The following is a 13,324-nucleotide window of genomic DNA, read 5'->3' as shown; positions in this document are numbered from 1 at the left end:
AATCTCACTGTCGTAAACTACATGTCAGCACCTGACACATGCATTCCAGAGATTGTGTTTGTCTGTGAGTGGTTGGGTGAGTAAATGGGAAGAAGCTCATCATACTAACTCTTTCAGACGTTCGGATTTGGGACAGCACATGGAAGGACTTACCTCATGCTCCACATACGCACCTACACTTACTATGAGAACTCACTCTTGCTCCTGACAGCAGCTGACTCACTGTCTGGATTCAACAGTTCAGTCTGATTAATGCAGACCTGCGTTTCCACTACTAGCATTTGAGGGGCTTGCAGTACAAGTGCTGTTTGAGGATCCATTTTAGCTTTTCGCATCATAATTTTTACTGCATGGACAACAGAGTATGGAAGCCTGTATCCACCTCAAAAGTAAAAAATGAAAAAGGTTGTTGTGAGATAAAGTTTAAACTATGAAATAAAGTCACAACAGCAAGATACAAAAGCAAATCATGAGATATAAAGTCGCAATTATGAAATACAAAAAACCACAGATATAAAGTTGCAATTGTGATGATAGAAAATTACGTGGAGATTTAAAGTCACAATTACAATAAACAGTCACAATTACGAGATATGAAGTTGCGATTGTGAGACATGAAGTGAGATATAAAGCTACATTGTGAGATAAAAAGTTGCAGTTTTGAGATATGAAGTCACAATGTGAGGTATAAAGTTGCAATTCTATAAAGTAAATCGTATTGTGAGATAATTAAATTGTGTGATAAGTCGTGTGAGAATTGTGAGACAAATCTGCATTTTGAAAAATTAAGCCCCATTGCGAGATAAAAGCTCACAATCGTGATACAAAAACAATGTGCGATTCAAAGTCATAATGTGACGTATAAATTTGCAATTGTTAGATACGAAGTCCCATCGTGAGATATAAAGTTGCTTTTTATTATTATTATTATTCAAAGGTGGAAACAGGATTCCATAGCAGATATCAGATCCTAGTTCGGTATGATTATTGAGGCATTACAGTTACACAGGCCAGGTTTAGAGGTCAGCAGACCCGCTTTAAATCAATGCAGCATACACACGCAACTCTTCCAACGCTCAGAAGCAAAGCTTCCAACATGAAAATATTTATGTAAGACATTCCATCAGTTTGCCTCGCAGCAATTCCTCCAGAGGCAAAGTTACAGTTTGAACGAACACAGAACGCTCAGATGACTAAAACACCATCAGGCCACAATGACATCTTTATGTCTTGTATATAAAAACAGAGCATACACATAAAGATCAACACACATCTGTATGCATTAGCAGACCGGGAGACCATTCTGGATAAACCGTTTTGTTTGCAGAGAGTGAGCGAGAGTGTGTGCGTGCAGTATGACAGGTGTGTGGGGCAGGTGCATGCAGTTGTCCCTGTGCTGTCATAGTGCATTCACCTGCTCACCTGCCACCCAGCAAACATCACAGTTACAAACCAGTGAGTCACTCCTATTCATGGGAAATGAAGCACCGCTTTTCCTAATAAAGCATTTCAACAGCTTCAAATAGTATGAGCCATCAGATTACACCGAAGTTGTGTCCCAAATGACATACTATATACTATGCACTATGTACTCAATCATCTAGTGTATAATTTTATATGGTTATTTTATCATCCAACATAGGAGTCTGATAGCCCCCCCCCTCCCCCCCAAGATGTGGATGAGTTTGTTTCTTCATCCAAACAAATTTGGAGAGGGTGCCGTCAGAATGAGAGTGCAAACAGCTGATAAAAACATCACCATAATCCACACGACTCCAATTCCTTAATGAACAATACATTCACAAGACATTAATTCATGAGACATTAATTGATCGACTGGAGGATTACTTGCAGATTATTGTGATGTTTTTATCAGCTGTTTGCACTCTCATTCTGACGGCACCCATTCACTGCAGAGGATCCATTTGTGAGTCTTTTCCCCCCATTTTTTCATAACTGTTCCGAATCCAAAATGAGTGAGCATGAATCAAAGCCTTTGTATAAACTTAAATTATTTTATTGGAAATTGATTTGGACAAATGAAAAGAGACATGAAATATGAAAAACGGTATGCTAAAAAAATTGCACTGAACTCATTCAATTTTAAGAAAACATTTCATGCACAAATTGTGACATCAATAAATTGTTACATATTATAGTCAATACGTCCACAAGAATAGTGGACAGCATATGAAAAAACATTGTTGGCTATTTACTGAGAAAGTCCTTTTCTTCACATCAGATAAAAATACAGAAGTGTTGCATGTCATCACTTGAAAAAACACTGAGGTACAAAAAAACTACCAAAAGTAGAATGGCTTTGGTTTCAATGGTCCAATCATTCGTTTTAATAATGCAAAACGACAGGACTTCAATACTCTTTGGTAAACTGGAGTGCATTTTAAAACTCAGTCCCTGTACAACAAAAGGAAAAGTGATAAAGGAGAGTAAAAAAAAATTACGTGGTGAAAAGAACAAACATTAGTAAAAACAAGTGATGGACCTTGTGCATGCAGGTTAAAACCCACTAAAACCAACTTTTAAAAAAACAACACGGTCAACTGTGGTCCATCACAACTTTCTCCAAGTGTGTTTCTAGAGAACTCGGTAGACGCCACCTGTTATCAGAGATGTGACATTCAGGGCCAGAGCACCTGTTAGCACACTGCCTCCGCACCACAGAACAGCTGTCTGTCTGTGTGCTTATGTTTGCGTGTGTGTGTGTCATGCTGAAAGACATACCCTACATGTGAGCCCACCCCCAACCTGACAGCAGTTGTCCCTGGTTCAGGACTCCTAGCTGAACAGCTATTATACTTTAAACATTCATAATTCCTTCATTTGAAGTAATTTGGTTTGGAAAAAAGTCTGTGGCATTTGGAAATGTATTGACCGTGTTATGTTTAAGAAGTCCGCTGAAATGTCACGTCATCCTTCTCCTGTTGCATATTGCATCTACGTGAGAGTGATGCGCACGGTCATTATTATCTCACAAGGCACCGTGTCTGAATTAAAATAAAATGGCTCCTGCGGACCCGGCGTGCTCAGGCCGTGGAGGGACAGCAGCCGGCCGCACTGTGTTTCTGCAGCAAGGACATGCGGCTGAAGGTGCGAGAACAGGTGCTGCACTGGTATTTCTTCACATCTGCGTGGGTCTGCAGGTGCGCGCGCAGGTTAGAACGGTCCGCGAAGGCACGGTTACAGTGTGGGCAAGAGAAAGGACGCTCACCTGTGGGGAAAAGAGAGAGAGATTAAAACTACAGTTAAATGTATGCACTTTGTAATCATAAATGTCCTTTCTAAAAGTAAATATTCTTGTAAAAAAAACAATACTAGCGCAATAGCTAACAGTCACATGGTAAACTGATTGAATCAATCACAAGTACACAAAATAAGTGGCTACTCAGCAAGGATGATAACAAGTGCTCCCTAGCATTCTTGATCAACTTATCTCTGCTCTCACACTAGTGATTGATAAGATTGTCCTATTGTGTCATTGTTGAGGTCAACACAATGAGTGATCAATGAAAAGCAATTCTATTGAGGGCAAGCTCACATGACTGAGTGAATCACTAAACTAACGGTACTGCATTAATGAAATTATTGAGAAACATTTTAGAGACTTCCAAAGAAAAATGTAAGATATTTACTTTGTGACACCTTAAATTATTATAAAAAAACATTTAAGAGAAAAAATTGTGGACCCCCTGAAATTCCACAGCAAAAATAGAAGATATTTACTCTGATAATAAAAAAAAAAACGGAATTAATAAAAAAAAGAAAAAAAAAAAAAGGAAAATTCTAAAAGAAATTGGAAGACATTTACTCAGCTTAATCTTTAAATAAATCAGCAAAAATGAACAAAAAATCTTAAAATAAATATCATTTTGAAAAACTTGACATTTCCAAAGCAAAATGAAAGATTTACTCTGCTACATCTTTAAAAATAAATAAAGTAAAAAAAAAAAATGCAATTTTCAAAGCAAAATGGAAGATATTTACTCTGCTATAATTTTTTTTAAATAAATAAATAAAATTTAACTTTCAAACTTTTCATGCAAATCAGCATGAACCAAATTTGATGTTACTAACTGATGAAATAAGCCTTAAAGTGAGAAAACATTTTGTAAGTTTGAATTACCTGTATGCGTGCGAATGTGTCCTCTTAACAGCCAGGGTCGCGAAAAGGCCTTTCCACAGGTGGGACAGACGCATGGTAGTGTGTGTGAGCGGATGTGCATCTTCAGGGCACCGAGACTGTTGTATTCTTTGGGACAGTGCTTGCAGAAGAAGGCCGGTCGAGTGGCTGGGACAGTGGCCTCGCTCTTGTCCTCTCTCTGTCCTGCCCTGTTCTTGTTGCTGCGCCTCGGCCTGCTGGTCTGTTGGGGGTGGTAGGTGTCTGAGGAATCTGGGCTCGGTGGGTCAGACGTGCGTCCTTCATCTTCTTCCCCACTGCTGCTGCAGCTGACGCTAGACGGGGAGCTGAGGTCCAGCGGGCCCTGGCTAGTGGAAAGGGTGGATGGGGATGTGGGATCGTGTAGGGAAGGTAGCAAGCTGACGTCCCAAACCAGACCAGTGGTCAAGCAAGTTACTGGGAAGTCACTGGTGACTGCTGGAAGTTCTGCTAGTGGGTATCTGTCTGGCAAAGTATCTGATGGGTGAGAGAGAAAGAGAAAATAAGTTCCTAATGTATTTACAGCCATTATAGACATGTGGCTATAGACTTGATAGTTTGCAATATAAGTGATTGCCAATGAAAAGCACAAGACACAAGTAGAAACTCGGAAAACACGTGCATCTCACATGCAACCAGGTCCAATGAAGAAAAGGAGTGGTGTGCTTTTCTTATGTGTGTGTATATATTATATATATATACACTATGTCCAATTTATCGAAGCTTGATGAAAACTCGAACAAATCTATTTTTAAGTTTTACTCTTGCAAAACAATTTACGTTTAGATCGATTCGATTTTTATTTAAAAAAATTAGACCAAAACTCACCGTTCTGACATTCCAACTCGCTGTAGTTTGGCCTCTTGCTGGTGAAATACTTTTTTACCAGGAAAGACCGAGGCATGCTGAACTCTGAAGTTTTAACAAATCCAGTCCAAGGGGTAAAATCTCGCTGAAATCGCTCCACTTCAGATAGTCCGTTAAATGTAGCGACCTCGCCAATCCGCAGTTCTCCTAACGTGAACACTGATCTGAACTGGACTACAATTAGTGAGTCTGTGCTTATTTAAAATAGTCTGACAGAGTAAATGGGTATACGTCCATTTGGACCCGCCCAAAAGAACTGCCTACAGCAATCGCTGTCGTCAGTGTTTCATTTAATTACCCAGCACTTGACTGCTGCCTAGGTGTGAATGTTCCAAAGCACACTTCGCTTAATTCGTGCCCATCAAGATCATGTAAATCAGCCATTCTAAATGCATTGTTTACTTCGCGGCTCCAAGCCAGTGTGTTAAAAGCCAGATCATTGTTCATTTGAATTAAAGCTTTTGTGAAGGAACTGTTTGTCATTTCCAAAGTCTGCACAATTAAGGACAATCGAATTAGTGTGTGCAGCATAAATCTACACAAGTCAGCTTCCTATCAAAACACATGCTGGATTTCGTTTGTGGAGATGCAGCGTTTAAGAATGAAATGTTCACTGTCATCAAGTTTTGTTTTAACGTCAAGGCCATTAAATATCATGCAATAAAATGTATGGGCTCTGGATATGTTTTACTGCCTAATTTTGATATATCTGACAAGTGCACTTCAACTGATGTGAAGACGAGCTTGGAATGAGTTTGGTGGGTGAAGTACAAGTTTTATTATGGCGCCACCTTGTGGTAATTTTTTTTCTCAGTTTGGTTGTGCAGTCGCTGTATGTCACTGTTATGAAAGGTCCATGAAATAAATTTATGTCCACAATGTTTGTTAAAGTGCACTAAACTCAAAAATCTGCTATTAAGTGTTTAGGAGGCAAGTCAAATTCCACTTAAAGTAACTTATAACTTTTAACTTATTATTAGTAAAACTTTCCCAGGATTGAAAAATGTCGTGTTGTTCGGTAATTTTAGGCCGGAAAAAAATGTTTTGAATTTTATCAAAAATTAATCGCTACGTCATCAGAATTGTACAAAACTCGGTGACTTTTATGGCAGTCGCTGTGCCCCCAAAAAGTCATATTTGTCTTGTTCGCGGTCAAAAATGACCGCCATTGAAAATGAATGTGAAATACGCAAAAATATGAAAATACAGAGAATTTTTTTACGATTCAGAAAAAAGTGCACTTCAATGAAGGGGTGACACTCAAAAATATCAAGAGTGCAAAATAGACACACTCCACCCATGAACATAAAGCATGTAACATAAAGCATGTTTTTGCAAATGCGTGAAATAAAATCAATAATTCAGCTACAATGCAGTAAAAAAACACAGACACCAAAGAATGGGTTACACTTTAAAACATAAAAAATACAAAACAGACACACACACTCAAACACACACTCCCCTTACTCACAGACACACAACACACTATTATACACACACAAGTGAAGTGGTGTGGCTGTAACAATATGGCAAAACTGAGCCAGAAGACTCAAATAAGAGGTTGAAATCAGATTGATTAACCTCTGATAAAGCATTTAATTTTGATGTTATGTGTAACAAAATGTTTTTCCCTGTGTTCCGGTTTGACTGTAGTAAAAATTAATGCAGAAACTGACATTTCAAAACAACATTTAAAAAAAAAATCTAAACCTTTACAAAAAGATGTCTTTGATCATGTCTAAATATATATCCAAATCCACAACTTAATAAAAACAAGTATGTATGTCTAAAAACAACGAGAGAATTTATAAGCCTTTTATATAAAGCTATATATAGGAATCTAGTGGCTAAACCATTGAATTGCAGATGTTTTTCTTTTTTTACTCCCACCAGATGGCACTAATCTGCTTTCAAAAATTGGGATTTTAAAGGCATTGTCATTGAAAAACTCCCATAATTGAAAGAAAAGTAATATAAAAAATATTAGAAAAAAGTATTATTTTCAATGGGAAAAATGTATCATAATTATTGCATAAATATTCATTAGTACCATGAAATTACAATATCTTTCCGCATTATTTAGCAAATGAGTCTTTATTCACTCTAAATGGCACCTTCTCCACTAATTTTGATAAGTAAATATAACTTTCCTGCAGCTAATTTAATTAAAACAAACGCATTTCGTTCACACGTGTTGTTCGGGTCAAAAGTTATGGAGGACGAAACCTGCAAAAACAATAAATAAATAAATACACAAATAAATAAACAAATGTGTGCATAAATACACGTATTCTTGTTTAAATACATAAATAAATAATTAAACATGTGATGAAAGTAGGCAAATAAATAAAATAAATTGGTGGGCAAATGGAAAATGTTTAAGGAAATGCTAAACTCATCCTAACTATTTTCCTTTGATCACTCATTTATTTCTGAATGTAGTTCCACATTTATTTTTCCTCTGAGCAACATGCTAATGAGAGGGTGTCAATTATGCAAGAGTAGGCGGGTCGTGTGTGACCTGCTTGAGTGTTTGCCTGCACATGCCTATTAACTTCATCAGTCAAGGGGACTGATTATTATCTTACACTTTTTCATAGGGTTAGTTTTGTAGTTATAATCATGAGAGAGCTAAATCATAAAAGATTTTAAGTGGCCAATGTAAAATATTAATGCTTACATAGCTCTTAATTGCAATACTGAACCGTTATTTGCTTAATAAACATACTTTTGTCGCCTGTATTTTCTGTTCTGATAACTAATGGGAAAAAACTGTCTGTTCCTCGATTAAACCACTTCATACCAGTCATCTCACGATGACCATGGGATACTGATATTACAGTTGTCTCTAGCTGGAGACTCAATCGGGTTACAAAAAATGACGTCAGGAAACGACACTGGCCATTTCGTTGGGTCGTTTGTAAAGTCACAGATACTGTACGGACAATACAGCTCAGTTTTTTATGTATCTTGCTCTGTTGAACGGAAAAAGTGACTTTACATAGGCCATACTGGATTAACACCATGCATTTCCTGTCAGAGTGAAAGGATTGTTTTCCCCATGCAGCGCCCCCAGCTATGACATGACCCCGACCAAGTCCATGGTTGACACCCTCTCATTAGCATGTTGTGCAGAGGAAAAATAAATGCGGAACTACATTCAGAAATAAATGAGTGATCAAAGGAAAATAAATAGGATGAGTTTAGCATTTCCTTAAACATTTTCCATTTGCCCACCAATTTATTTTATTTATTTGCCTACTTTAATCACATGTTTAATTATTTCTATATGTATTTAAACAAGAATTTGTGTATTTATTTGCACATTTATTTATTTATTTGCACATTTATTTATTTATTTGTGTATTTATTTATTTATTTATTGTTTTTGCAGGTTTCGTCCTCCATAATTGTAAGATGTTGGTGTTGCACCATTCTGATGTAATGCTGAATGTTAAGGGCATTTAGCTTCAGTCACTATTGACTTTCATTGCATCTTTTCCATACAATGTTAGTGAATAGTAATATTCGTAATATTCCCTTTTTTGTGTTCCACAGAAGATAGCAAGCCATACTGGTTTGGAACTAAAGGCAAATTTTAATTTCTAAGTGAACTATCCCTTTAAAAACTCCTTGTTCATACTCAGTTGCTGCGGCAGATTCTGCGGTTTTCAAATTTTGTTACTACGCCCCTCGACATGTCAAACTACATTTCTCCACGACTGAACTGGAATCAGTTTAACTAACGGTCGACCAATTAGTTTTATAGTATAGTGTTAAAAACTGTTCCCAGGTCTGTTATAGATGAAAAACGGATAATACGCCCAGTTTAAATTCTGGCTCCACCCGTCGGTTTGTGTATGAATCTTATTGGACAAGCGCGCAGATGTGGGCGGGGCTACATCACTGGCTTTTTGTTTCTATAATCAGCTGTTCGTTGGGATCTGTACTGCGGTGCTATAATTTACGTGGAACAATTTCCAAAAGCTAAAAGAAACTAAACAAAAGAGCATATATTCTGCACCTCTACATTGGAATAAACAACTAAAGATTTTTTTAAACGATTTAGACGTCGGAAAATCGGTTGCTCTGTAAAGAAGCAGGTAGTATGTTTTGCTTAAGCCTCCATTTAAACTGTGCGAGAAAATCTGTAACGTTATATTCCCAAATTAGTTTTATTTGTAAATATGTATGTATAGAAATTTGTATAAATGCATACATGCTCGCATCATATTTCTTAATGATAATCGAAGTTTATAACGCTGCTTCATCAGAATCAGAATGAGCTTAATTAATTCAGTAATGTTTACAGTATTTTTCATTTACATTTCCTCTACAGGACACTTTGTTTTAGTGTGTATTGGTAGCCTATTGCACAAACGGATAAATAAGTGGCCCTTGTGTTTTCCTCGACATGTCTTTTTAAATGATTAGTGTTCAAGGAGAGGGAGCAAAACAAACTACCCCAAAAAAATCATCCTCCACAAACGGTTCTTTGATAAATGCTACTGAATGAACCCTGCATAAAAACCATCGAAATTAAACCATTTCCACATGATGCAGATGCTGTGTTCTCAGAGAAAATGAATGTATTGTTTTAATGGCACACCCCCCAGCTGGAGGACGACAGATGGACGCCAACAATGGAGCTGGGGTCCAACAATGCACTCCCAAAATTCAGTTCATCCATCTTTGTGGCCATATGAACAAATATCTCCAGATATAGGTTTTACATGGCAGTCATGTTTTGAACATATCTTTAACTAAAGAAGCATATATATTTCTGCTAAAAACACAATGTAATCTGAACGTTTTTAATTTCTAACTGTGCATGGATGGGTGAAAAGCCGTTGTATTTGGAAGCTTGTCTTTCCTTTTTTATTCATCACTACTTTACGGTTGCAGGGCCTAAAAAATTTAATTTCAAAATGAAGCCTGACAGAGGAGTGCTTTATGGAAGACTGACCTCAATATGAGATATGAGCCTAAAATAGCTTTTAGCCTGGTTTTTATTCAAGTCTTGATTAGTGGGTATAATTCAAAACAGGGACTGCATCATAGTGTTCACATTTATACTAACATTTCTCCTCTACCCAAGGTCTGGCTGAAGTCATACTGCTGAGATCTGCTCGTAACACCTGCCAGAGTGAAGAAGTGTGAGACTCGTGTACCAGACAATCGAGTTCACCATCAATTATTCAGCACAATCACACTTAATTTATAACAATGTTTCAACGGCTCACAAACCTGCTCTTTGGAAACGTGAATGAAACGACTCGGGAACCAACTGTACCAAAACCAGGGTCTCCAGAAATGGATGAGGAGGGCTGGCTCCTGGTCAATGCAGCTGGTGAGTACAGCATCACAAATGTTTTTAATTGATATGAAAACCCTGTAAAGACTGACATATGAAATAATTGTCAGAAAAGTCAGAAGAGCATCATATTGGATTGATCATTCTTTTATAACATATACTATAAGAGAATGTGGAGCTTACTTAAGGAGGAAAAAATACGCTTCAATTTTACTCAGAAGCCCAAACTGAGCAAAATATGTAATTTCTGCAGCTGCTGATATTTATATGTAGGCTATACAGTATACCGTATGCTTTATTGGGTTAAAATACAGTGCAGATAATTTAGGGGCTGCAAGTAATATAAACTTAAATGGATAATTCACAGAAAATTAACATTGTAGTCATTTTTATTTTTATTTTTTTTGGTCCATACAGTAAAAGTCTGTGTAATACAGTGTTGTTTTGGACGCTGACTTACATTGTGTGGGCAAAACATTCTTCAAAATATTTTTTTATTAACTTATTTGCCACAAATATCAGTTGTCCCATAACAGAGGTGTGATCATGTCTATTAAAGTACAGCTTTCCATGTTATACTATATTATTCTTTTCTGTAGATGGAGAGACATCCTCTGAACCCAGTGAGGTGCAGTTCAAGTTAATAGGAAACCTGTCAAGCACTGAGAAATGTGCTGCCAGCTTGGTCAGTGATGCAAGGTAAAACCGATACATCTGCTCAGAGATCGCAGTCAGTATCACTTTATTCCTACTGAGAGGTTGCAACAATATTGACTCTGACAGTCAGTATTGGATTGACTTAGACAAGTGTTTTGTTCTGTTTCTAAAGCATCAATGAACCAGAAGTCCCTGTTGCTCGAGGCAGTGTTCGAGTATCTCAGCGGTTGGTTTCTCAGGCTGGGGCTCTTGTCAAAGTGACACAGGTGGGCCGGATACAGCGGGCTCAGGCTCGGTCCAGCCGCCACAATCTCAGCCGCAACTGCTTTCAGCGCCAGAACCACATTCGCCAGCGTCTTCCTCAACACTACTCTCGCATACATCGCGTGATCCTCCACCAGCCTAGTCGTCGCAACTTTAGTCACTAAGATGCAGAAAGAGTCAACAAGCATGCAAGTGAACAACAAACATGCAAGTACCTTGGTTCAAAATAAAAGCTTGATATGAACCTGTTTGAACCTTTTTTTTATTTACAATGTAGTGTATAATAAATCCAGTGGCAGCTAAAATTATGGCTCCAAATGTTGGCCATTAAAAGTACTAGTGTACTAGACTGTCATGCAGCAATAAAATGAAGTGAAGGACTTCTGAAATTTCCTGTTTTCTTTCATTGTACATTAAGCTAACTTAGAAACTGTGCTGAATTAAAGTTTTAGTTGGTATTTCATATAGGGAAATCAATTTATTGTGTTGAAAACATTAAAGCAAAGGGTTAAGACACTTTAACCCTAAGATACTTGCTAATCTGACTGTGATTTATTCATAATAAACTGGGCTGTTTAACTCAATATCGGCAGTGGCACATATGTTAAAGGAACAGTCCACTATTTTTGAAAATAGGCTCATTTTCCAACTCCCCTAGAGTTAAACAGTTGAGTTTTACCGGTTAGCATCTCGCTTAAAAATGACCAAAGAGTTTCTATATTTTTCATATTTAAAACTTGACTCTTCTGTAGTTACATCGTGTACTAAGACCGACGGAAAATGAAAAGTTGCGATTTACTAGGCCGATATGCAGTGCACCATTAAAACCACGAGGGGGTGTCTGGGTTCGCCTAGTGTGGTCTAGTCATGAAAGTAGCCCTTTTCTTCTTTTCTGGGGTCAATTTGTCCCTAGTTTGGAAGAATGTCAAATCTATGAGTCATGACTGTCTTCCAGCGGTATCACAGTGTTAAATGATAACTGCTTTGTGGGGATTTTGTCTACTGATTTAAAAAAAAAAAAAAATGTTATCAACTGAACAATCTTGTAAAATAACATTTATAATGTTATGAACTCCAGAAGATACACAGTTATAGTTTAACTTTTTAGTTAAGCATTGTCCACTTTATTTTGCAATGCGGAAGTAAGCTATTTTCTTTGAATGTGCAAGACTTCCGAGTCATTAGCCGTTTTAAGGAAATAACTTGAAGAATAACAGTGCAGTAAACGGTAAAACTATTTGCCCTGCAAACCAGTGTGTCTATGATTGCGATAGTAAATTAAAATAATATTATAATAAATACCAGTTTGCAGTATCAAGCAGCACAACGGACTGTTTTTGTACAGGGAAAATAACTGGAGTTTGCAATATCAAGCAGCAAAATAAACTCTTATTGTACAGGGAAAATAACTGGACGCGAATGACACCGGAAGCCATTCAAGTAATCATGGCCACTCTTATGTTAAAAATAAGGTGGATAGTATATATAAAATGTTATAGTTTCATTTTGACATTTATTATTGTTTTTTTTATTTATTTTTTTTATTATTTTAATTAATCCCTGGCTTAGAAAATGTCATATATTCTTAACTATTTGTTCTGATTTCTGCTCTTAGTTGTAAATTGCAAACGTTTCTGCTAAAGAAAAAGTGCTTTGGCTATTTGTTGATCTTTTTCAAGTTTTCCACATGAATATGCTATTGTGGAGCTAAAAACTCTGGTGTGCTGAGTTTACGGGATGTTAAATGTTGGGCAGAGTGAATGACAGAGGTAAGACCTGACTGATGTGAGGCACTTGAGCAAGGCCTCACAAAAATGTGAGCAAAAATGGGCAGCAAAAATGGCTGCCCACTGCTCCGGGTGTGGGTGTGTGTGTGTGTGTGTTTGTTCACTACTCACTGCTGTGTGTGTGCACTTGGATGGGTTAAATGCAGAGCACAAATTCCGAGTATGGGACACAATACTTGGCCACACGTTTAGTCACTTTCACTTTTTTAAATGGATGGTTTTCCCAAAAATGTTGTCATCATTTACTTACGCTTAAGTTGT

General features: G+C 37.2%; 1 protein-coding gene across 1 annotated transcript; it reads right to left on the bottom strand.

Moving 5' to 3' along the window:
* Positions 1-2,001: 2,001 nt before the first annotated feature.
* On the bottom strand, positions 2,002-5,283 carry LOC107749479 (protein snail homolog Sna-like). Its single transcript, XM_016564649.1, has 3 exons — positions 5,003-5,283; positions 4,142-4,651; positions 2,002-3,229 (listed from the first exon to the last, which is right to left on the bottom strand). Exons 1-3 carry the CDS (start codon positions 5,076-5,078, stop codon positions 3,045-3,047), a joined length of 771 nt encoding a protein of 256 aa, XP_016420135.1. The 5' UTR covers positions 5,079-5,283; the 3' UTR covers positions 2,002-3,044.
* Between the last annotated feature and the right edge of the window lie 8,041 nt (positions 5,284-13,324).

The sequence above is a fragment of the Sinocyclocheilus rhinocerous genome, unplaced genomic scaffold, assembly GCF_001515625.1.
Source record: "Sinocyclocheilus rhinocerous isolate Xijiao unplaced genomic scaffold, SAMN03320098_v1.1 scaffold889, whole genome shotgun sequence".
Taxonomy (NCBI): Eukaryota; Metazoa; Chordata; class Actinopteri; order Cypriniformes; family Cyprinidae; genus Sinocyclocheilus; species Sinocyclocheilus rhinocerous.
The sequence above is the reverse complement of the archived record's forward strand: the minus strand, read 5'-3'. Positions and strand labels throughout refer to the sequence as shown.

Excerpts from the sequence above, each read along its gene's own strand:
- LOC107749479 (XM_016564649.1), bottom strand. The coding sequence starts at position 5,078 with ATGCCTCGGTCTTTCCTGGTAAAAAAGTATTTCACCAGCAAGAGGCCA. Across the intron at positions 4,652-5,002 it reads CGAGTTGGAATGTCAGAACG|ATACTTTGCCAGACAGATAC; the intron begins GTGAGTTTTGGT and ends CTCACCCATCAG. Across the intron at positions 3,230-4,141 it reads ACACATTCGCACGCATACAG|GTGAGCGTCCTTTCTCTTGC; the intron begins GTAATTCAAACT and ends TTTTCCCCACAG.